The following is a 25,741-nucleotide window of genomic DNA, read 5'->3' on the forward strand; positions in this document are numbered from 1 at the left end:
TTCGGTAACTAATTACGTAGGTTGTGTCAAGTGACATAATTTCGCTGCAGCAGACAGCAAGATGAATAACATAGCGTCTGGTGGGAAACAAACCGCAGCGGAGTGGAAACAGTGTTGCAGAGAGGAATGGGAAATGAGGCCTCCCTAACAGTGATTGACCAAAGAATACCCTATTTCCAATATCACTTTCACATAATACCAGATATCAAAGAGAAAAACAACTACAGACTTTTAGAAGACATCTGAAAGGCAAACTATTGTATTTTAATATTTTGTTGGAAGCCACCCAGAGTGGCTGGGGAAGCCCAGCCAGATGGGCAGGGTATAAATAGTTTTTTAAAAATTTATTATTATTATTATTATTATTATTATTATTATTATTCTGACTCAGACCACCGAGCAAGAGGGTCTGAGGTTGGAAACCCTAACGAAAAGCCACAATAACAATATTAACCGCAATAACAATAAAAATATGCTATGATGTACCGTATTTATTATACTGAATTTCTCTGATCACTCCATTCGTTCTCCATACACACGAAACCCATAGATGCAGGTGTAGTTTGGATGGTCCCAGTTGCTCAAAATCTTCAAGAGCAGGTATTGAAATTTACCTGAATTTTCTCTCTGAAAATACAGGGACATAAATAAAAGGTTACTGTTTGCTTCCTGTAAAGTATATTTTGTTGCAGGAGTGCCAACTTGGCAACGCAACTGTGGGTGCCATGCGGCATGCAGGAACCTGGCACAGAAATTTGTGGGTGCCCTGCCCCTTCATGGGGAAATTTGTGGGTGCTCAGGGCCCCAGGTAGTTGGCACCTCTGTTTTGTTGCAAATTCCTCCATATCCCCCACCATTGAGATACGTGAGCTGAATGGCACAGCAAAGCTATTGGCAAGAGAAATTCAGAGACCTTTAGTAACATCTGTGAGTTGATCTGGTTAGAGTGTTGGAATAGAAGCTGGGAGACCAGAGAACAAAATCTCCACTCAGCCCTGGGTGACACTCTCCGTCTCTCAGCCTAACCTACCTCACAGGGTTGTTGAGAACAGTGTTGTTATTTTTTCTAGAAAAAGAGGTGCCGGAGCTCACCACGGACACCTCCCTTGTTCTCCTATACAGTGGTACCTCGGGTTACATGTGCTTCAGGTTACATACGCTTCAGGTTACAGACTCCATTAAGCCAGAAATAGTGCTTCAGGTTAAGAACTTTGCTTCAGGGTGAGAACAGAAATCGTGCTCCGGCCGTGTGGCAGCAGCAGGAAGCCCCGTTAGCTAAAGTGGTGCTTCAGGTTAAGAACACTTTCAGGTTAAGAACGGGCCTCCAGAACGAATTAAGTACTTAACCTGAGGTACCACTGTATAATGGCAATGGTGCCCACCTGAGAGGTGCCGGAACTGAATTCCAGTCAGTTCTGGCTGAAGAAAACAAAGCCCTGGTTGAGAGGAAAGGAAGCAGAACCACATATGCCACCTTGACACACACACACATTTAGATCTTTTCTCTGGGGAGGAGCAGTCCCCTTAAATGACCGTCTCCAGAGCTTGCAGTGCCCAAAACACAGCTCAGCTCTCTTGTGTTTCTCCAAAACTACCGTATTTTTCGCCCTATAGGACGCACCAGCCCATAGGACGCACCTAGATTGGGGGGGGGGGAATAAATGGAAAAAAATTATTTCCTCCCCCCAGGCGCGGGGCTGGGGCGGGGGAAGCCCGAGCTTCCCCCTCCCCCAGCAACCAGAACGGGACCCAGAGCCATGCCGAAGCTGCGTGCAGCTTTGGCATCGCTCTGGGAGCTTGCGGGGCTGGAGGAGAGGGAAGCCCTCCGCCAGCCTTCTAACCAAGTTGGAGGACAGCGGGAAAGGCGCGCTGTGCCTCTCCCGCTGTCCCCCGAGTTTGTGGGGCTGGCAACAGGGAAGAGCAGGCTTTCCCCCCCGCCCTCCAGCCTTCTAACCAAGTTGGGGGACAGCGGGAAAGGCGCGCTGCGCCTCCCGCTGTCCCCCGAGTTTGCGGGGCTGGCGGTGGGGCTCTCCTGAAGCCTGGAGAGTGAGAGGGGTCGGTGCGCACCGACCCCTCTCGCTCTCCAGGCTTCAGCGAAAGCCTGCATTCGCCCCATAGGACGCACACACATTTCCCCTTCATTTTTGGAGGGGGAAAAGTTGTCTTATAGGGCAAAAAATACGGTACATCCCATTCCCGTTGTTCCCTTTCACAGACATACACATAGGGATAGAGATTATGTCATCCTAAACTAGGGAGGAAAGTATGCCCTTTAACCTTTCTGATCAGTCTTTCCTAGTCTAAACACCCTTGAGGGCTCCCATATTAAGAAGAAATCTTCAGAAAGCTCCCATTAAGATACATGACCTTTAACACCTCTTTCTTGCCATCCATATTTGTCACAGTTTCATATCTGCAGGGGTGGGCTTTGGTCATATGGCGTCTTGTGCGAGGTCAAACTTTGGCACCCTCAAATGGATCTCCCCAATTTTGCTTCCCCCACCCCCCATTTTGACGCCCTAAATCCAGTGCCGGTATCTGAGATGCCCTATTCGTTTCAACTGGTTAATCATTTCACTAACCGGTTATCGTGATAACAATTATTCATCTAAATCTGAATACCTAAACCCACTATCCATTTCGTTTTCTCTGAATTGTTGACGTTGCTGTTTTTATATATGCCGATAGCCCCTTTGGGGATCTTTGGTCAAGAGGCAGGTTACAAATATTTTCATTAATAACATGAATAATAAAAGCTGGACATTCCCAGCTTCTTAGATACCGGGGTTGGCTAACTGATAGAGCAGAGTTTTACTGGTCAAGGCCACCCAAAAAAATTGGCTGTGGTTGGTAACCTAAATTCAGAGTAATCACATATTATACTTTGGGGTGTTCAGAATGCCGTGCTAAATTAACATCTGGCCTTTTAGTGAAGTGCAGACGACAGCTCTCTCCCAGACTTCCAGGAAAAATCAAGGGGCCAGATTCAGCTAAGAGCAAGGTTTCCAACCAGCACAATTAGGGTTTGCCACCTCATCTCCATCCACGCAGCCCCCCCAAATCCCCTCTCGGCGGTCAGGATAACCCCTAGAATAGTGGGGGGGGGGATTGTGCCACCTGGGAAGCAAAAACACTTGCACTGACAGAACGATTAGAAGATTGTGGTGTTTTGTGTCTGGGTGGGTGACTCCATCTTTCAAACCCTGTGTGTTCTTTTTCCCCATGTTCTGTGGCAAACCCTAACTATTGGATTCTTTCGCCCCATCTTTTTGTGCCTGCCAAACAGCCGTGTCATACTTACAATATTTTATTCTTGTTAATTATGCTGTTTTAAATGTGCATTTTATATTTGATTTCATTTAGCAATGTTTTGGGGTGCGGTGGTTTTTTTTTGAAACTTTTAAGATTTGTTGTTGTTGTTGTTGTTAACTTTGTGTTAAATATGTATTCTGTAGTTGACCTCCTTTGTAATGTTCTAATTTGCCATCTTTAAGATAGAAGTTTAGTTTTCTGTTAGTTATGTTGCTTTGGCTGTATACTCTATATTTGACTTTCTTCAGAAATGTTTGATTCTGGATAGTTTCATTGGTGTTTTAATATGCTGTAAACCGCTTAGAGATTTTTCTTAAAAATATAAAGCAATATAGAAATGAAATATAATAAAAGTAATAGTAATAATAATAATAGTAATAATAATAATAATAGTAGTAGTAGTAGTAATAATAATAATAATAATAGTAATAATAATAATAATAATAATACCTCCAGCTTAAAAGTTTGCGTAGGGAAACCATCGATTCTGTAGACAAATGACCCTAAAAAGTTCCCTTCCTCCTTCTCAAAATCATCTTTGAATCCCTGAGAAGAGACAAAAAGGGATAGCTGAAGAGATATGATAAGAGGCTTCAAAGAAATGAACCAAAGGTTGTTATACAAACATTGATAAGTGTTCTTTTTTATAAAAAAAAACCCAAAAACTTCCACCTTTAAAATTTCTCAATGCAAAGTCCTGAAAATCATAGGGAAATTACTCACGTAGATAGAGAAGTTCTTTGGAGCACTGGTTATTTCTTCTGTGTGAGAAATTTTCTTTGAAATGTGATCCAGGGTCACAGCGACCGGGCAGACGGCTTCGGACAATTTGATGACGACATAGCCTTGAGAGCCTTGCATGGCCCAGCAATTCCCAGGGGTGTTATCCCGCTGAAAAACAAAACAGTCTCATGCCTATCAAGAAAAGAGCAGACACGAATCTGAAGAATTCAGAAAATAAGTGTCATTTGTATCCGAATTACACTAAAGACTCAAGTAACTCTTTACAAGTCCCCAACAGTGGTGGTGCTGGGGGAAACGAGTTTGTCCCTACTTTGGCAGCCAACACAAGACAGAGGTCAACGTGTCTGGACACCTTTATCTGGTTGTCACTGGGAAGCAAAACTATTGGAAGAGTGTTAAGAGGCTGCTTTTGGTACAGAGTACCTTCCTTAGACTTGCTCTTAGTGGGACGTTATCTGTTGCATTCCTGACCCCATTGGCAGAACATATATAATAAGCCTGTCCCACCCCGTTATGCCCCACTCTGCCTGTTATGTACTGAAGTTCTCAACCTGAGCCAGCAAGAGGATACTGTAGATAGTTTTCACTCAGGTCCACATATGCAAATAAGGAATTGAAAGTGACGTTCAGCAATTGAATAGTTACAGTTTCATGTGTTGTGCTTTTACTGTATATTTCTTTTGTCTTAATGTGTATTAGTGTTTCCTGCTTTGGGGGGGGGGTCTTGGCTAAATAGGGGTGTACAAATAATCCATGCCATCAAGACTGGAGAGTAGGTGGATTTCTCTGCTGGATGCTTGAGAGGTAGCGGTAGGGAGTCAAAAAAATTGAGAAGGGCTCCAAACATTGCTTTCCAAGATTCCTACCTCAAGAATCACTTCTGGTGCTCGTGAGTAATCCCAGCATAGCCCCAACATGCAAACCTGCGCTCCCGTTTCATAGCTTGTGCTGAATTTTACAATCGATGCACCTACAAATATTAGGGCATTAAATGGGGAGGGTTCCACACACACATACACACACAAAATAAAATAAAATCCAAAATTAGTAAGAGAAACACAGAGAATCCAATCAGAATTAAAATATCACAGTTGGCAAGTGCTAACCGCAAATCTATCGGGGTTTCCCAGTTCAAGTCAAACAGCCTCCAATATGGATTTGTTTCATTACTTCCACCACGACTCCTAGAATGAACATTTGGCAATGGAATGTCGCGTTCTTCATTTTAAAATACATTGCTACAGGGTTCATCCCTCTCATTTTCCTTTGTTGAGTTTATCAGTAGCCGCCACGGTGTGTGATCATCAAGCAAATCCTATAGGGCTTTTTAAAAATAAGGTGCCGGTACTCACCATAAAATTGTTACAGTAAGTGCCACACTTTAAATATTTGGGGGTGACGGTACTGCATACCCCCTGAGTACCCCTGGGGGAGCACTGCCTGTTTCTCCCCTCTTTCTACTATCCCTTCTCCCTCTTTCTCTCTCTCTGATAACTCAATCATCTTTCTCTCTTCCCATTCCTTTTCCTCCCCACCAAATTGGTTCCTGGGGGAGGGACAGATTGGTCTGGTCCTGAGAGATTCTCCTCCCCCCGCGCCCGCCTTCCATCATGTCATCCATTTGGGCTTCCTTTCCCTCCCCCCTTTCCCTTCCGACATGTAATTTGGGGAACAGCTACCTGAAATGCCCTACCTTTGCCGTAAAGCCTACATAGTAGAATGGTGCGATTATACCATATCAGACCCTCCAAGTATCCCTATTTTGCAGGGACAGTCTCGGATTTACGGAAGCCACCCCAGTTTCTGATCTGATCCTGGAATGTCCCACTTTTCCTTAAGGTAAAGGTAAAGGTACCCCTGACCATTAGGTCCAGTCGCGGACGACTCTGGGGTTGTGGCGCTCATCTCGCTCTATAAGCCAAGGGAGCCAGCGTTTGTCCACAGACAGCTTCCGGGTCATGTGGCCAGCATGACTAAGCCGCTTCTGGCGAACCAGAGCAGTACACGGAAACACCGTTTACCTTCCCACCGGAGCACTACCTATTTCTCTACTTGCAGTTTCAACTTGCTTTCGAACTGCTAGGTTGGCAGGGCAGGGACCGAGCAACAGGAGCTCACCCCGTCGCGGGGATTCGAACTGCCGACCTTCTGATTGGCAAGCCCAAAGCTCTGTGGTTTAGACCACAGCACCACCCGCATCCCTATCACTTTTCCTTAGGACGTCCCTATTTCCCTTGGAGAAATGTTGGAGGGTATTCCATATTAATATGAAGTTAGAAGCCTACAGCCAATATTCTAGTGGATAAATATTTGCACACACCAGAAATCAACAGATTCAAGAAAGGAGTTACTCCCCTCATGCTATATCGCTGCTGCTTCCATCCCAACACCACCTCTCTTCCTCGCTCCGTCTCTGTCTCACTGTTCCCTTGAAGCTCTGCTGCCTCCTAGTGTTTGTCTCCCACTCCATCTTTACCCTCTTCTTACCTGCAGATTTCAGGGCAAAGTCTTCTTTTTCAATCTGGTTGCTTTCTACTGCAGTGCCCCCCAATTGCTTGAAGAGATGCTGTCACAAAAAAATATACAATTGAGGTGTAGGAGAGAGAGCCCACCTGCCGCTATGCAAACACATGCCCGTTACTGCAGGTTATAGAAATAATTTCTCTTCTCCCATCCTGAGTCGTTTCCCCCGGTTGATGTGGCCTAGTGGGGAATATACAATGTCTGGAAGTGGGGGTTGTGGTGAGGGAGAAGCTTCAACAAAGCAGTCAGGGATCAGTGGAGGAAAATGAGGGGAACCACCAAGTAGAGGAGGAATGTTATGACTTTGGTGGACACACGAGTGCATCCATACCAGAAGTATTGAGTTGTTTTCTTCATAAACAAAGACATCACCTTGCCAACAAAGGTCCGTATAGTTAAAGCTATGGTTTTCCCAGTAGTGATGTATGGAAGTGAGAGCTGGACCATAAAGAAGGCTGATCGCCGAAGAATTGATGCTTTTGAATTAGGGTGCTGGAGGAGACTCTTGAGAGTCCCATGGGCTGCAAGAAGAACAAACCTATCCATTCTTAAGGAAATCAGCCCTGAGTGCTCGCTGGAAGGACAGATCCCGAAGCTGAGGCTCCAATACTTTGGCCACCTCATGAGAAGAGAAGACTCCCTGGAAAAGACCCTGATGTTGGGAAAGATGGAAGGCACAAGGAGAAGGGGACGACAGAGGACGAGATGGTGGGACAGTGTTCTCGAAGCTACCAGCATGAGTTTGACCAAGCTGCGGGAGGCAGTGGAAGACAGGAGTGCTTGGCCTGCTCTGGTCCATGGGGTCACGAAGAGTCGGACACGACTAAACGACTAAACAACAACAACAAATTTAACTTTCATCCCACCATGAATGGGGCCAAGAACTTAACAACCAGCAGAGCTGACTTAGAATAGATGGATGGCAACCCAGCCAGATCAGTGAGGTATTAATTCTTCTTCTTCTTCTTCTTCTTCTTCTTCTTCTTCTTCTTCTTCTCTACCAGCATTGATAGCCCTGTTTATGGCTCTACCAGCATTGATAGCCTGTTTATGGCTGACTGTGGAGAGAAGGCATTTTGCAAAAATCTTCATAAGAGTAGCACAAGGCTCTCCTCTTTGGGTGATTTCTTAGGAATCGCTGTGAAAAGACTGTGAAGGATGCATTTATTTATTAAACTCATACCCCACCTTTCCACAAGGACACAGGCAGGTAACACTGACCCTATAAATACAAAAAGACCATCATATCAATTATATCACAAAGTGTTCATTTTTATTATCCCTGATTGTATGCGATTCTCAGTAGGCTATGTACACCAATATGATCTGTGTGGGAAATATTTGGATATTTTGAACATTTCCTAGTACATACTGTTTTTATAAACACCATCAAAATATTTTTTGATTTTTTTCTGAGATGGTCAAATTGAACGTCTTTTTTCATGACTAAAATTGTTACAAGAAATTTTAATCAACATATTGTGCCAGTCTTGTCTTAGGTGGGCGAATTTCTTTTACAGTGGTGCCCCGCAAGACGAATGTCTCGCAAGACGGAAAACCCGCTAGACGAAAGGGTTTTCCATTTTTCAATGCGCTTCGCAGGACGAATTTCTCTATGGGCTTGCTTCGCAAGACGAAAATGTCTTGCGGTTCTTGCAATTTTTTTTCGCTCCCCACCCCCTTTTTCTAAGGCACTAAGCTGCCAATAGCCTTTCAGCAGCTAATCCGCTAATCCCTTAAACCTTTAATAGCCGCTAATAGCCGCTAAATCGCTAATAGCGCTAATCCGCTAATCTGCTAATAGGGTTGCTTCACAAGACGAAAAAACCGCTAGACGAAGAGACTCGCGGAACGGATTCTTTTCATCTTGCGAGACACCACTGTATTTGTCAGTTCACTTTCAAAGGGATGCATCACCTGATTGACTGCTAGCCAGTGATAACTGATAATTAGTTATTATAAGTCAGACGCGTAAATAAATTGTAGCTCAGGTGACCCTCACCTTCTGGGACTCCCAGTGTCCATGGACACTTCCGAGGGCATCTACGAGGCTCTGGAGACCAACGACGTTTTGGCGGAAAGTACTGATCTGTTTCTGAAGATTCTGCTGAAGGGCCTCATTCTGGCGACTAAGCAGAAATGAGCAAAACAATAAAAATATCCACAGTATTGCTTAAGCCTAAGCAAAATAGCTCACCATGGAGTCAAAGGATGGATTGTGTGGCTGTAGGGTCCTGGGGGGGGGGGATTTGCTCTTCTTTTTTAAAAAAAGAACAAATCAGAATATTATCAAATTTTAGAAGCAGAGAGGGATAGATATTAGACTTATTTTCCCAGGAGTCATACGTCATAGGGAATTTGTATCTGAATTTCCAGATCTATATATCGGACGTATTAAAATGGTCATTTGCCTTGTGCCAGTGATCGGAGAGCCGTATTAATTCCTTGTTTTACTATTGATTTCCTCCTGCTTCCTGATACCTTTCATTGCAAGTGAGGGATGAGGGCCTTTTCTGCAAAACAACACCTACTACAAACCAGTTTTCTTCTTCATTCACACTGACAGGAAGGTCAGTGCTAAAATATTCTTTCGGTGTGCAGCCTGCCAAAGGTTGCAGACACATCAATCTCTCTTCCTACTATATTTTAACAAACTTGCTGTTGAGTTGCTACCCAGGACCTGAGTCGCATCTTTATCAGAGTATAATCGTGCTTCTTTCTTATGTGGTGTGTGTGTGTGTGTAGATATCACCAGCCTTTTACAAGAACCACCTTCTGCCTTGCTGTGCAATTATCAGCTTGCATTTTAGGAGCTATTGATATCGCCATTCAAAACTAACCCATGGATTATGGCAGAGTAGGGGAACCTGTGGCCCTCTAGAGAACACTGGACTTCAAATTTCCATCAGGCCCAGACTGTAGGGCCAATAGTAAGGAACGATGCAAAATCTGGAGGCCCATAGGTCCCCCATACTGGCCTTATCCAAGGGCGGTGAACATCTGGCCTTCCAGGTGTGGCTGGCCTACATCTCCCATCATCCCTGATCATGGACCATTCTGGCTGCAGCTGATGCTGGTTGGAGACCAAGAAGATCTGAAGAGCCACATGCCCCCATCTTTGGAACATGGGTTTTCATCTTTGCCTCTGCTAAGCTCATCCAAGAGAATCAAACTGCATTTGTGTGTTTTTGCCTCGGGCTGAATTCAAAATGACTGTGTGCAGTACATCCATTGAGGAAGTTGTTTTACCTCAGCTGTACCTTCATCACCTGCTTGAAGGTATCAGAGGGGTTGCACAAGCCGTACAGAAATCCTAGAAGGAAACACAAACCACATTAATGGCTTTCTGAACCAATCAGAAAAAACATACACTTTTATCAGGATTAATCAGCAGAACAATGTATTATGTCCCTTCTCTTGTGTGGCACAGTTGAAAATACGTTTATCCACCGAATTCAGTAAAGCATGCTTATTGTAGTGGAACAAAAATTGGCAAGATCTATATCATTTGGAAATCTCGGTTCATCTCATGGCTATCCACTGGGCAGCTGAAAAATTACAGTGGTACCTCGGGTTAAGTACTTAATTCGTTCCGGAGGTCTGTTCTTAACCTGAAACTGTTCTTAACCTGAAGCACCCCTTTAGCTAATGGGGCCTCCTGCTGCCGCTGCGCCGCCAGAGCACGATTTCTGTTCTTATCCTGAAGCAAAGTTCTTAACCTGAAGCACTATTTCTGGGTTAGCGGTGTCTGTAACCTGAAGCATATGTAACCTGAAGCGTATGTAACCTGAAGCGTATGTAACCTGAGCTACCACTGTACAAATCTGCCTGTTGGTTGGTGCTAGGCCTCAGAGGCAAGATGACAATAGTAGACTTGTTCACATTACGCTGAACACAGGTACAAACTGTACAAGTGTTTGTGTGAAAAAGGATATCCTTGTTGATTTGTAAAAACTCTACGATTTCTGTACACAGAATGTTAACATGTGAACACCCCAGATACAAATTCACCACACACAAATTCACTCTTGTGTGTGCACGCACGTAGACATACAGCACACATAAGTGTGACTTAGTAGAAGCCAAGGTCTCAATGGATCCCTGTTTTTAGTAGTCTATATTTGATACACATTACAAATAAATGCACATCACAAATGTATTCTGCTGATTATATAATGAAAAAAATGTGCTTAGGCTAGCTCTTTGAGGAACATACCAGAAAAGATGCCCAACAAGAATATTAGGGTCAGAAAAGCCAACATCTTCATGACAGGCCTTGGATGGTCTCCTGAGAAGATATAAATTCAAGTGGAAATCATGGAAATATATGATTTCTGAGCAATTGTAAATAGAGCATGTATACGCCTGAAAAAGGCTAACATTAGCAAGCAAGTCTATGTATGCTTTCTTCCTGTTATCAACATTGCTGCAGATTTTGGCTTTATTTATTTAGGATTTGTTTACTTAGGAAAGCAAGGGTCCCATCCTTTATAGGTAGAAAGGAGACTGGTGGAACAGTTTTGCTTGTTTTTATAATTGTGACTAGGGGTCTAAGAGGGCATCACTTTTTGTTCAGTCCTGTAGTTGTCACACGCAGCACTGTTTCTGCTATGCTGCAATTTGTCTTCTGCTAAGAAGTACATTATTTGTCTTGTTGCCCACTATGACAAAATTACATAACTTATGTGATCTGTGTAGCTATTAGAGAATGTAATAAATTATGTCTCATTTGTGGGCTGAAAGCAACTACGGCATAACTACGGCCTGTATATTTGAAGGAGCATCTCCACCTCCATCGTTCAGCCCAGACACTGAGATCCAGCACCGAGGGCCTTCTGGCGGTTCCCTCATTGCGAGAAGTGAGGTTACAGGGAACCAGGCAGAGGGCCTTCTCGGTAGTGGCACCCGCCCTGTGGAACGCCCTCCCTTCAGATGTGAAGGAAATAAGCAGCTATCTTCTCTTTAAAAGACATCTGAAGGCAGCCCTGTTTAGGGAAGTTTTTAATATTTAATGCTGTATTGTTTTTAACACTTGATTGGAAGCCGCCCAGAGTGGCTGGGGAAACTCAGCCAGATGGGTGGGGTATAAATAAATTTATTATTATTATTGTTATTATTATTATTAACCAGCAAATAATCAGGGATGGTGGCAAAGGAGTTATCACCCAACAACATCCAGCTGGACCAAAGTTTCCCCACTTCTTCTCTAAAACTACTCAGCTAACCCACCTGCATCTTGGAAAGCAAGAGAAACTGGGTTGGTTCTCAGTTGTGTCCCGGCTTCGAGGAGAGATGGACTGCTGTAGCTCTTCATCTGCTGCACTTCTATAACTATCAAAAGTAAAACGTCACCTCAATAAAGGTAAAGGTAAAGGAACCCCTGACCATTAGGTCCAGTCATGGCCAGCTCTGGGGTTGCGGCGCTCATCCTGCTCTATAGGCCGAGGGAGCCGGCATACAGCTTCCAGGTCATGTGGCCAGCATGACTAAGCCGCTTCTGGCGAACCAGAGCAGCGCACGGAAATGCCGTTCACCTTCCCGCTGGAGCGGTACCTATTTATCTACTTGCACTTTAACGTGCTTTCAAACAGCTAGGTTGGCAGGAGCAGGGACTGAGCGACAGGAGCTCACCCCGTCGCAGGGATTCGAACTGCTGACCTTCTGATCGGCAAGCCCTAGGCTCTGTGGTTTAACCCACAGCATCACCCGCGTCCCCACCTCAATAAGCATTTCTGTTAAGGGCCAAGGGTCTGTAGCTCAGCGTCAGAGAACATGCTCTGCACACAAGAGGACTGTGGCTCAGTCTCTGGCCCCTTCCATTGAAAAGGATCAGGGATCAGGTGATGAAAGAGGCTCTTCTTCATCTGAGACCCTGGAGAGATGCTGTCAATCAGAGTAGACATTACTGGGCCTGAGGGGCAAAGTAGCTCCCTATGGCTGGCTTGCAATTTCTTACTTTCCCATTTTCTATATTTCCTCCATTTATTTTATTAGCAATATTTATAGACCACCCTATAACCAAGTTCTCAGGATGGTGAAAGAGAGAGGGAGAGAGAACAGGGTAGAAATTGTTAAAAGAATTTAAAGGTCTCAAATGTCGAGTAAATATTTGGGCAAAATAGGTCAAGGTAAATGTGAAAGCAACATATATGCTGCTCTTTACAATCATTGAACTAGAAAAACACTTTAAAACGTTCAGCTAACTGAAAGAAAACATAGTTTCCCAAACTGCACTTACAATGCATATATACTTACATCTCACACATCAAATTTTTAAAATAATAATAATAATGTACAAATGCAGTCATTTTAATGTTTGCAGACTGCCAACTATATATAAAGGCAAGGTTTTCTGAAGAAAAAAATTAAAAATACCTTAGATTCTTGGAAGATAAATAAAGGGATGGTAGTTATTATTATTTCACAATATCACTATTTTGAAACAAAAGGGAGGGGAGAAAAGAACTGTCAGCCCATAGCATGAATCTCTGGAATAACTGAAATGACAACAGTGTTGTTTTTGTTTAGTCGTTTAGTCATGTCTGACTCTTCGTGACCCCCTGGACCAGAGCACGCCAGGCACTCCTGTCTTCCACTGCCTCCCGCAGTTTGGTCAAACACATGCTGGTAGCTTCAAGAACACTATCCAACCATCTCTTCCTCTGTCATCCCCTTCTCCTTGTGCCCTCCATCTTTCCCAACATCAGGGTCTTTTCCAGGGAGTCTTCTCTTCTCACGAGGTGGCCAAAGTATTGGAGCCTCAGCTTCAGGATCTGTCCTTCCAGTGAGCACTCAGGGCTGATTGCCTTCAGAATGGATAGGTTTGATCTTCTTGCAGTCCATGGGACTCTCAAGTGTACACTGCTAACAGTGTAGGCCCCAGGAAATGCTCTCTAGAAAGGTCATTCTATAGCTGGGGTGCCACCACTTAAAAGGCCATATCCAGGAACAACAGCGAGTAAGGCTGAGAAACATGCTCACTTACTACACTCTCTGAGGCCCCAAAACTTACTAGTTCCTTCCATTTCCCCAACTTCAGTTCCACATTTAGAAGAGAACAGTTATACATTTCACGTATTCTATTTTAGAGTAAAAGTTTGAATAATACTTTTATGGGTCCGGACAATGATTTATTCCAAAAGGAGTCCATTCTCATGCTTCCAGTTGCTTCAAATGGAGCAATATTAATTTCGGCAACAATCCCAACAGTAATATTGGAAGATGCCCTCCATGGAGAAGACACCATGCTAAGGACGCCCTCAAAGCTGAAGTCACCCTTGACTGCAATGCTAAACAGCTACCGCAAGGAGGACCTGTGTCTCTGACTGCCTGATGCAGAGTCCTCTTCCATCATGGGCCTCTGTGCCTCTTCTCAACAGGTCATGTGCCCCATCGCCAAATGGAGCTTAAAATGGTAAAGGACCCCTGACAGTTCAGTTGCAGACGAATCTGGGGTTGCGGCGCACATCTCACTTTACAGGCCATGGGAGCCAGCGTTTGTCCACAGACAGTTTTTCTGGGTCATGTGGCCAGCATGACTAAGGAGCTTCTGGTGCAACAGAACACCAAAACCAGAGCAGCGCACGGAAACACCGTTTACTTTCCCACCACAGCGGTACCTATTTATCTACTTGCACTGGTGTGCTTTCAAACTGCTAGGTTGGCAGGAGCTGGGACCAAGCAACGGGACCTCATCCCGTCACGGGGATTCGAACCGCCAAATTTCTGATCAGCAAACCCAAGAAGCTCAGTGGTTTAGACCACAGCTCCACCTGCGTTCCTAAATGGAGCTTAGAGGGAGACATATTGCTGCTGCTAGCTAGCTTACTTTTCAAGAAAAAATGCACCCAAGCCCCGAACATACCTAGAACAAGTGGCTTCTGTTCAGGGCACATCACGATATTAGTGTTAGGTTCCATCAGTGGAGGCGTTTCAAAACAACGTCGTGCAATTAAAGGATTTTGATCAGGCAAGTCTTTACCTATTAGAGACAGATGACATTGTTAGCACAGAGGTCCAGAGGAATCAAGGAAGAGCTGGATGTTTTGGATTTGTATGTCATGCACAAACAAGTTGTTAAGAAATGGGTTGTCCTCCCCAGACCCAGCTTAAAGGTTTGCCGTGGGGACAGCAGGAGAAAGACTGCATTCCTTGTGGACTCACATGCTCAAGGCAGATAGACCACCGAAAGTGCAGTGGGAAGGTTTTTCCCCACATAGAGAACGAAAGCAAGACCAAGTGCTCTTCTCAGATCAATCTAAGTCTCACCACCACAACCACATGGCTTTTAAAAAGTAATGGGCTATGTGGAATTTACAACACTGACAGCGGTATTAAGGGATCAAAATAATGAACATTTTATAGAAGAATGGAGGCCCTTTGTGGACTACTTGAAAAACACACTACAGTCAAATGAAATCATGGGCAGGATTCAAGATAGGAGCTGCGGAAGGAAAACAAGAAAGTACAGTCGTACCTCGGAAGTCGAACGCCTTGCGACTCGAACGTTTTGGCTCCCGAACCCCACAAAACCGGAAGTGAATGTCCCAGTTTGTGAACATTCTTTGGAACCCGAACCAGAAAGGTCTCCCACCCAAGGTTTAGCGTTACATGTGAACTCGACCGCTTCATTTTTCAGGAAATGCACCCTGATCTGCATCAGGATTACAGTTCACAGGGAAGGAAGATTGAACCCTTTCCCCAATCCCCTTACTGTTTTCCAAGCCCTGCAATCACTTTTTCCAGCTGTAATTTGACCATGAAAGCAAATGCATTGGTTCTCAAATGCCTTGATTCCCAAATGCCGAAAACCTGGAAGTGTTCCATTTTTCGAATATTTTCCGGAAGCCGAATGTCCAATGCGGCTGTCGGCTATTGTTTCCAGGCACTAATCAGAAGCTGCGCCTTGGTTTTCAAACATTTCGGAAGTCAAACGGACTTCTAGAACGGATTAAGTTTGGCACTTTTGTTTCTGCTATTTATTTTGTGTTTTGTTTTTTCGGTTAATTTGTTTTTGTGACTGTGTGCAACCCAGTTCAGCTACTGATTAATTGATTGATTGTGTGACTGCAGAAATGGATAATGATTATCATCAATGCAGATAAGAAAAAATAATAATTTTAATTTTTATCATCTACAATATTGTCTTATTTATTTTATAGTACAGGGGTTGTTTTTTAAAAAAACTGGAACGGATTAATCCGTTTTGCAATACTTTCTATGGGAAATGGCGCCTTGGTTTTGGAACGCTTTGGTTTTGGAACGGACTTCCGGAACAGCTTAAGTTTGAGAACCCAGGTGCCACTGTAATGTTTGCAGTAAAAAAAATTAAATTAACCGCCTTCTTATAATTTGAGAATAAAGAGAATAAAAAAAGAGAATAAAGCTATAGAGACTAGTATGGCACAGCATTTGAGCTAACTCGCTCAAGATACCATATTGCACATTCCGCTTCGCACAGTGTTTACTTTAGGCCTTATCTCCTTCACCCCATAAAGCAAGTGTTGTGGGAAGTTGAACTCGATTCCAAATGCCGATTTGCGGATTATGTCCTAAGCACACCCACCAAACATCACTGTAGTATCTCAGTGCTCAGTGGAAATGTTGCATTATGGTACATTTTTGTATCTTTCATAGCCCCTCTGAAAACCTGGACAGGAATCAAACTCGGGTCTGGAATGCAAAACTGCATTGTGGGTTTATGCATGCCAGTTTTTATTCTGGAATCTCAAAATGCAAGGGAGATGCTGTTTTACAATATAATTCTTACCACTTTGATGTAAGGAATTAGAGACCAGGAGTTTGGTTTCCTTGTTTTGTTTTTAATGTTCCAATATTAATGGTATTGAATCTTTGGCATTAGGCTTGATTTTGCAGGCCTGCATTTTATGACTCTTGCGCTGCATTCCCTTTCCTATCTGACCCTGAAAGTGGCACAAATGGCAAGATGTTTTGCTGTGTCTGCCGTGAGTTAGCGCCGCAATCGCCTTGAGAGCTTCCAAGGAACAGATAGGGACAGGAATGTCAACAACCCTCTCGAAGGCCTGGATGCTGAGGAAACAGTGATAAAGGAGGACATCTGAGACCCCAATGGCCTGAGCAGTTAAGGGGCACCTCAAGGTAATTGTGGGGGTGAAGTTGCCAGTATGGAGCCATGCGTGTTTTACTTCTCATGACCTGTAGCCTTTCTTGATGTATGTAAAAGAATGCTTGACTCTTTGTGTGCTGTGTTTGACCCACTATATAAGCTTTGTTCGGGACTGTTATGTACTGAAGTTCTCACCCTGGGCCAGCAGGGGGATACTGTGGATAGTTTTCACTCAGGTCCACATATGCAAATAAGGGATTGAAAGTGACGTTCAGTGATTGGATGGTTACAGAAAATGGTTACTGTTGCATTCTAGTGGAGCTCTATATAAGCAGGCTGGCTGAACCCTTCAGTTCAGTTCTGTTCTGGCCGATGAATAAACAAGAGCTGTTTGAAGAATCGCTGTGTCGTCTGATATGTTCACCCACAACTTATCAGGGACAGACTTTTTTTAACTGGTGGTTCAGCCAGAACACCAGTTGCTGAAGCATGAGACCTAAATCCCAGGGTTATGGATTTGAGCCGCATGTTGGGTAAAAGATTTCTGCATTGCAGTGCTCCTTTCCAACTCAACAAGTCTGTGATTCTGTGACATTCAGAATATGTCAAAACCCCATTAAACTGGGCTCTGTCCTATTGCAATACAGTGGTACCTCGGGTTACATACGCTTCAGGTTACATACGCTTCAGGTTACAGACTCTGCTAACCCAGAAATATTACCTCGGGTTAAGAACTTTAGCTCAGGATGAGAACAGAAATCGCGCGGCAGCAGCAGGAGGCCCCATTAGCTAAAGTGGTGCTTTAGGTTAAGAACGGTTTCAGGTTAAGAACGGATCTCCAGAACGAATTAAGTACTTAACCCGAGGTACCACTGTACAGTCATACCTCATGTTACGTCCGCTTCATGTTACGGTCTTTCAGATTACGTCCCACGGCGACCCGGAAGTACTGGAAAGGGTTACTTCCAGGTTTCGCCGCTCATGCATGCGCAGAAGTGTGAAATGACATTACGCGCATGCGCAGAAGCGGCGAGTCGCAACCCGCACATGCGCAGATGCGCCGCTGCGGGTTGCGCTCTTTTCATGTTGCGAACAGGCCTCCGGAACGGATCCCGTTCGCAACCAGAGGTACCACTGTAGTTAATAAACTGGATCCCTAACTGGATCTGCTGAAGCTTGCTGCAATTCACTCGGTCCCGTTTTTATTTAAGCTCAGCTATGATTTAAAGTGACATGCCTGTGTCTCGCTTGGCCACTGAGGGAGCAGAATTAAATGTTGCGATGTCCGAATAAGGCCGTTTGTGCTACACACAAACAAACAAAACTGCAACTCTGTTGGTTCAAGTGTGGTGCTGATAATGGCGAGGTTGCAGGTTCGACCTCCTATGACACACATTCTTGCATTGCAGGGGGTCCCTTCCAACTCTACGATGCTATGAGACACACTGAGCATGCACGAGGCAAGTTAAACCAAAGGCCTCACTTCACTTAGCTGATGAGCACACTCACTACAGCAAGGCTGCATCAGGTCTTCCGATCCACTGCTTTTCGCCCCCCAACTCTTCTGGGAGCAAGTCTCCTTCCAGGTTTTGGAATCCCATTTTGCTTCTGAGGCAAGAGAGTTGCGCTTCCTGCGGATTCTTTTGAAAACCCTGAGAAAAGAAAGCTCAAAGGTTTTTTTTGTGGCGAGAGAGGGGACCGTACTGAGAGGGGAACTCATAGCTCAGCAGTACATGACTGCATTGCCAAAGGAACCGGGTTCAAATCCTGGTGTTTCCAGGGAGGGCTGCCAAGGACCCCCTGCCTGAAACCCCGAAGAGCCACTGCGAGTCCGTTAAAGGTAAAGATAAAGGGACCCCTGACCATTAGGTCCAGTCGTGGCCGACTCTGGAGTTACGGCGCTCATCTCGCTTTATTGGCCGAAGGAACCGGTGTACAGCTTCCGGGTCATGTGGCCAGCATGACTAAGCCACTTCTGGCGAACCAGAGCAGCGCACGGAAGTGCCGTTTACCTTCCCGCCGGAGTGGTACCTATTTATCTACTTGCACTTTGACGTGCTTTTGAACTGCTAGGTTAGCAGCAGCAGGGACCAAGCAACGGGAGCTCACCCCGTCATGGGGATTTGAACCGCCAACCTTCTGATCGGCAAGTCCTAGGCTCTGTGGTTTAACCCATAGCGCCACCCGCATCCCTTGCGAGTCCGTTAGGGAGGAAATGCCAAAATGGACAGATTTGCTCATCCCCTGCGAGTCCGTTAGGGATGAGCAAATCTGTCCATTTTGGCATTTCCTCACTTTTTCTGTATCACCCAAAAAAACCGGAACAAAAAACCACCCAACTGCAACCTCCCTCCAAGATGATTCCATCATGCAGTGCCAGCTCTGGTGCATTGCTTTTTATAAGCAGAATCCTGAACCTAAGAGCAATTGGAAGAACACGAACCGTTTCCACATACACTGCAATGCAAGCAAGCCACAGCACAATGTTATTCTTGCATAAACCAGGTCACAATATGCTACCCAAGCTCCCTGGTACCTCCTCACTCCCGTTTCTCGGTACGAAATGGGTTTCAGCCTTTGGAGAATGGCCAATCTTTCGCTGCGCCGTTCCAGTATGATCCTTTCGCTGTGGCATTCCATGGTCATCCTGCTCAACATGATTAATAATAATGATGATGATGATAATTTATTTATACCCCCCCCCCTCATCTGGCTGGGTTTCCCTAGCCCTCTGGGCAGCTCCCGACAGAACATTAAAAACACAATAAATCATCAAACATTAAAAACTTCCCTAAACATGGCTGCCTTCAGATGTCTTCTAAAAGTCTGATAGTTGTTTATTTCCTTGACATCTGCTGGGAGGGCGTTCCATAGGGCGGGCGCCACTACCGAGAAGGCCCTCTGCCTGGCTCCCTGTAACCTCACTTCTCGCAGGGAGGGACCTGCCAGAAGGCCCTTGGAGCTGGACCTCAGTGTCTGGGCTGAACGATGAGGGTGGAGATGCTCCTTCAGGTATACTGGGCCAAGGCCGTTTAGGGCTTTAAAGGTCAGCATCAGCCATATCGCACATGAAGTGTGATTTCACGCATCCAGAATTGCGATCCAACTGAATCACAATACGGGCAGCGGTAAACCACAGCGAAGGATATTCACCTTTTGTGCTCCTAATGTGCGACAGCAGGGAATAGTGCCATGTGCAGAAATAAACATCCCGATATATCTCACCTTTAACTTCGTTGGAAAAGCCAGTTTCTGGTCCTTACTGCTACAGAGATGGGTTTGGAACAGTGAGGGAAACGTATGGCGAAATCTCAGAATTGAGCAGAGCAACAAAATGTTTTTCACCAACTCCCTGCAAACCAGAACCAAGCAATAAATAAATCATTTCTATCTTCACTGTGAACCAAAATCAATGAAATTGGCTGAAGGAATTCCATGGGTTCATTTGGAGTTGGTTCACATCGCACAGCTTCCTGCTGAAATCATGCAACTTTTTATACCCCCCCCCCCAAAAAAAAATCAGGAGGCGCAAGTGCCCCTCTTTCGTTGTGCTAAAGTGCAAGGTTACCCTCTGGGTGGTGAAATTGGAGAAGCAGAACGACTAATAAAGCAGAATTCTGCGTGGATAGTATAAACCCATCACTAACACACTATTATTGCAGAATAAGGTAAAGGGACCCCTGGCCATTAGGTCCAGTCGTGGCCGACTCTGGGGTTGTGGCACTCATCTCGCTTTATTGGCTGAGGGAGCCAGCGTACAGCTTCCGGGTCATGTGGCCAGCATGACTAAGCCGCTTCTGGCGAACCAGAGCAGCGCACAGAAATGCTGTTTACCTTCCCGCCGGAGTGGTACCTATTTATCTACTTGCACTTTGACGTGCTTTCAAACTGCTAGGTTGGCAGGAGCAGGGACAGAGCAACGGGAGCTCACGCCGTTGCAGGGATTCGAACCACTGACCTTCTGATCGGCAAGTCCTAAGCTCTGTGGTTTAACCCACCGCACCACCCGCGCCCCATTATTGCAGAATACAACTGCATAGAAACCCCCAACCAACCCAAGTCCAGGGGGACCCATCTATAACCCCTTACATTTTCATTGCACTATCACAAGGAACGTTACAAATAATTCTATAAGAAGTATTACTGACCCTACAATGCCTAATCCTTCATCTCCCGACCTCAGTAACATCAACTTGAATGAAGGAGATCCAATTGTGGTACTTCTATGTCCTGAAAGGGAAGTGATTCCAATGTATATGACTGGAAACAAACTCCATGTATTTCATCCTTGAGAGGCAGCATATATAGAGGCCTCCTATGAAACAGTTTGAAGGTAAAACAAAATGACCTCATAAACGACTTCACTTTGGTTACACTGCACCAGGTGTGAGGTCATGCAGGAGCCCCAGGAGCTGCACTGTGTCATTGACACTTAGGAAGAAAATCCTTCATCATATATATCCGAAAATCAATATTGGCTCTTGGCTCTCCTATCGCTGGTACCCTGGATACATCATGGCAACTTTTCCATTTAGTATTCATTAAACTTCTGGTGCCTTTTATTTACTTAATTTGTTTCCTCTCTTCTTCTGCCTCTTCCCAACGCTCAGGGCAGTTAACAACAGGTTTGGTAGAGTGAAATATAATAAGAACAGTTATATCCCAATGGAAAATGTTAAAAATAACCCCCCAACCATCAGGTGTTAGCAATCAGCCTAGATAAGAAAGAGTAGACTGTGTATCGTCAACTATGATGGAGTACTAAGGAAAAGGAGATCCAGCATTTTCATTTTAAAAAAAAAAGAAAAAGAAAAGAAATCAGGATGAGTCAGAATTTTTAAAAAGAGTGGAAATGCTTTGGTGAATATTTAAAGAAATATAACAATCAGATATAACAACCAGAAGCTTTACCTTTACACATAGCCACACTTAACAGTTTTAAAAGTAAATAATAATAATAAAAGTAATCATCACAACTATATCATGCTCAACTGAGAGACAACTGAATAAGGACACATTATGTTGTGTTTTTGTTGTTTGAAGCTTTACTTCTGTAAAGCTTGCTCCTATTGAAATAACCGACTACGACTAACATGGTTTACATGCAAGTGAGATGTTTTATGGCTACCGGGAATGTGGGTGGGAGGCGGGCAGTGGCCTTAGATTTCCCGTTTCAAATATTGCATGTATGAATGTGGCCCATAAACCACAGAGATCACATTGGGGAGAATTCCAATGGCAGTGGAGGTGTGTTTTTCAGAAACACAAAATGCTAAGAAATAATCTCTCCCCTATCAATAGGAGCCACTTGACAGCTTACAAATGGGAGGTGGCTCTGAGACAAATAGGGATTGGACGAGGGAAGTCTGGCAACTTACACAACTATCTAAACTAACTGGAAGGTTTAGGTGAAGGGATGGAAGACAGCAAAAGCCGAGATTTGAGGAAGGATGTGTGCAGAGTGAAAAACAGGGAAACCCGGGATCTTGTGGATACATACAGGATCAGATGCAGCCTTCCTCAAAATACTAGTAGCTGAGGGACAGCAGTAGGAGATGACTTCTGCCCTCAGATCAGTTTGCAGACTTCTCTTAGGCATCTGGTTCTCCAGTCAAGGAATCTGGCACTAGACTTGATAGACCTTTTGTCTGATCCAACAGGACTCTGATGTTCTGATAAACAAAGGCTAGGATAAGCCCATATTATTTTATTTACATCCCGCCCTCCCCGGCCAAGACTGGGCTCAGGGCAGCTAACATCAGGTATAAAAACAATTTATTAAAATACAACTTAAAAACAAGTGTAAAATACTACTTAAAATGCAGCCTCATTTCAGTGGAAGCCCAGATCAAAAACTGTTTGGGGGGAGAAAACGTCAAATCTTCACTAAGGCCAACTATCCAGACTGGTCCTACGTGGGCCAGAAAAGCCAGGGAAGTCTAATAATAATAATAATAATAATAATAATAATAATAATAATAGGGGTTCCAGCTCTTCTTCCTCCCCGAGCTCAGCAGAGGCGGCATTGGCAGGGGGAGTGGAGATATTCCGGGATCAAACCAGAAGCTGGGATGGCTTTCATAATTCTTAGACTGTCCCTGGAAAAGTAGGGATACTTGGAGGGTGTGGAGCAGTCCAGATGAGAACATTAAAAGAGCAGCGGGGTTTTTTCATGGTTTAGAAAGGAGAATCTGACATAGACAACGCAACCTTTTTCAAAGCAGAGAGCGCAGCATTGTAGCTGCACAGCAAATTAGTCTAAAAGAGAAATCTGGTGTTCGTTTTTGATTCGGCCATCCTTTCAGACAACTGTATAAAATACATTCTTTTGATTCTACTCCAGTGTTTAAAAAGGGAGGGAGAGCCATTATCTCTGTAGGAGTTCTTACTGCACGTCATTGAATAACTTTGTGTGCAATAAGATTGTTTTTTAAGCTGTGCATTCCCAGGCTGAACGGACCAACAATGTAAAAACTCCAATGATCTCTTAATGGTGTTTTAGGAGTCTTTTCTTTTAACTCACCAGCATCAGATCTGTTGTGAGTCATGCCAAAATTCCAATATATTGCCTTATAATGAGAGTAACCAAGTATAGAGAAAATCTATCTGAAACACCCAGACGAACAGCTGTAGGAATGTGCCTCAAAGCTAGTTTTATCCTTTAATTAACAGCACACTTATTTAATGTTTAATTGTCTCAAACAGCCAGCCATTCCAATTCTAGAGGGAAAATAGAACCCAAAAAGCAAGATAACCAGAAGCACAAAGGAACCACATCAGGCTTGATTTTGTGGAGGAAATTAGGTCTCCATGCAGAAGTGTGGAAGTGCTCCTGGGTTTAGCTTTACATCCAGTGCTATTTTTCTCAAATAAAAAGAGGTTCTGGAACTCACCATGAACACCTCCCTCGTTCTCTGAGAATGGCAATGGCGCCCACCTGAGAGGTGCCAGAACTGAGTTCTGACAACTTCCAGCTGGAAAAAAAAAAGCCCTGTTTACATCTGAATGACCCAGTGGAACTGGGCACCTTTCTACAAGTTCAACTGGTGCACCACAGTATCTTACACTAGATGTAAATGAATTGTGGAAAAGACTCTATGAATTGAAAGTGGAGACACCCTACGTACTTTGTTTGTTTTGTTTGTTCCACGAGAAAACCTTTAATAAAAAAAACTAATTAAAAAGAATGAGTGTGCCATCTGCTCTTGTTTATGAGTACGTCAGGCCTGGCTATGGGGACATGTCAATTTCTATCCTGTCAATTTCCTTCTCAGCCCAATTCATAATATCAGCGTTTAAATAGTTTTTGTCCAGGACCACCTCCACATATAGGGACGCGGGTGGTGCTGTGGGTTAAACCACAGAGCCTAGGACTTGCCAATCAGAAGGTTGGCGGTTCAAATCCCCACGACAGGGTGAGCTCCCGTTGCTCGGTCCCTGCTGCTGCCAACCTAGCAGTTCAAAAGCACGTCAAAGTGCAAGTAGATAAATACGTACCGTTCCAGCGGGAAGGTAAACGACGTTTCCGTGTGCTACTCTGGTTTGCCAGAAGCAGCTTAGTCATGCTGGCCACATGACCCAGAAGCTGTACGCCGGCTCCCTCGGCCAATAAAGTGAGATGAGTGCCGCAATCCCAGAGTCGGCCACGACTGGACCTAATGGTCAGGGGTCCCTTTACCTTTACCTCCTCCTGTACCTCCCCCTGCCTCATCTCTAAGGTCAGAATGACCACTCCCCACATTAAATGGGGAGCGCCCTTTGCGTGTCCACTTGCAGCCCCCTGGACCCTATGCAGCACCATTAGCACAGGCTTGGCTTCCCCTTCCCCAGGTGGGATACCTGGAGGTCTCCGCCTACGTCAGCCAGTTACCCAATCCTGCCTGGGGAGGCGTTGCCAAGGTGATCAGGCCAGGTAGCGGGAGGGACTACCTGCCCACACAATAGAGGGAGGATCTTACCTGGGAATCGTCAGTTGGCTCCAGAGCTTCTCCCACCCTACCCACCCTCAGTTAAGACTTCTTTTGCAGGTTAACCTTTTCTCCACAGGTATGTGGGCGCTGCTATATCAGGGTCGCTGTTGAAGGGCCGGAAAGGAATTCTCCTGCATTGGCAGGTTTGCCTTTCCCATAGCAAAACGTCACAACTTTGGCGGTATCAGGCCTTGGGTGGAATCCTTTATCTTCCCTAAATAGGGGTGGGTGTGTAGCATTGACCCACGCCCCCCTCCTCTTTGCGGCGGCGATCCCAGGGTTCCCCGTTAAAGCGGTTGTTTGAGGGGAGGCTTTGGCCGTACGCCTAGAGGTTGTCATTGCTCTCCCCTGCGACGGCGGCGTAACGGGGGCGGGCTCTCTCTGCTTGAACATATGTTCTCCAGAGCCAGCCCAATCCCTACACATCCTGGATAACCCTGATATTCCCCAGATCCCCGGTAGGGGACTGGGAAGGATAAACACCCAATGCCTGAGCCAAGGTCTACCCACATCTGAAACATAATAAAGTTGTGGCCAATTTTAATCCCATGGCACATTGTCTTGAGTCGTTATTCCACATGGGGGGCGCCCTGGGTTTGGGGGACTCCGCCTGTCCATACAATGAAAATAACTTCCCTGTGTCCTAGCCAGAGGGTAGGCACAGTTGATGACAGAAAGAGGCAATATCTTTTCAGTGGCTGCAGCAATATTATGTAACACCTTGCCCTATTAAGAACAGTCGCACCCCACCCCACCCAGTGGTCTTTCACTGGTGGATAAATACATATTTATTCCAGTAGGCTTTCCCCTGCTAAATATATGCTGTTTTACATGCAGGCTATGTTTTTATCTGTGCTTTCTGCAATGAAAGTATTTTTATTGCATTAATAAATATTTTTATTGTTATAGGTTAATATGCCATTTTATTAATGAATTTTAGCGTATTCATCTGCAGCATCTTATTCCTATTGTTTTAGAACCACATTTGCTCCTGGTTTGTTTCCAAGCCCAGTCCCAAGTGCTGGTTGTGGTCTTTGAAAGCACTAAGCAGTGAGGTTATCTGAAGGATGGCTTATCTTCATAGAAGACTGCCCATCATTTGAGA

General features: G+C 44.8%; 1 protein-coding gene across 3 annotated transcripts; it reads right to left on the reverse strand.

The window, feature by feature from the left end:
- Positions 1-473: 473 nt before the first annotated feature.
- On the reverse strand, positions 474-20,977 carry LOC310663601 (SUN domain-containing protein 2-like). 3 transcript variants are annotated; one of them, XM_083411643.1, is made up of 14 exons: positions 20,815-20,977; positions 19,930-20,018; positions 19,203-19,313; positions 18,176-18,318; positions 14,444-14,560; positions 11,809-11,910; positions 10,796-10,867; positions 9,829-9,892; positions 8,582-8,708; positions 6,544-6,622; positions 4,923-5,026; positions 4,036-4,203; positions 3,763-3,858; positions 474-627 (listed from the first exon to the last, which is right to left on the reverse strand). In XM_083411643.1, exons 3-14 carry the CDS (start codon positions 19,310-19,312, stop codon positions 514-516), a joined length of 1,296 nt encoding a protein of 431 aa, XP_083267769.1. In that variant the 5' UTR covers position 19,313; positions 19,930-20,018; positions 20,815-20,977; the 3' UTR covers positions 474-513. The 3 variants fall into 3 exon arrangements, with proteins under 3 accessions (XP_083267769.1, XP_083267767.1, XP_083267768.1); XM_083411641.1 differs by having other exon boundaries at positions 19,892-20,018; XM_083411642.1 differs by having other exon boundaries at positions 19,203-19,316; positions 19,892-20,018.
- Positions 20,978-25,741: the final 4,764 nt, after the last annotated feature.

This window comes from Podarcis tiliguerta, assembly GCF_965153285.1.
Source record: "Podarcis tiliguerta genome assembly, chromosome: 1".
Taxonomy (NCBI): Eukaryota; Metazoa; Chordata; class Lepidosauria; order Squamata; family Lacertidae; genus Podarcis; species Podarcis tiliguerta.

What these genes read in the sequence shown, in the direction of transcription:
- LOC310663601 (XM_083411643.1), bottom strand. Translation starts at nt 19,312, where the DNA reads ATGACCATGGAATGCCACAGCGAAAGGATCATACTGGAACGGCGCAGC. An exon ending in CCTGATGCAGCCTTGCTGTA is followed by an intron (nt 14,561 to 18,175) that starts GTGAGTGTGCTC and finishes TGTCTCTAATAG; the next exon opens with GTAAAGACTTGCCTGATCAA. An exon ending in CACCAGAAGTGATTCTTGAG is followed by an intron (nt 4,204 to 4,922) that starts GTAGGAATCTTG and finishes TTTGTTTTTCAG; the next exon opens with CGGGATAACACCCCTGGGAA.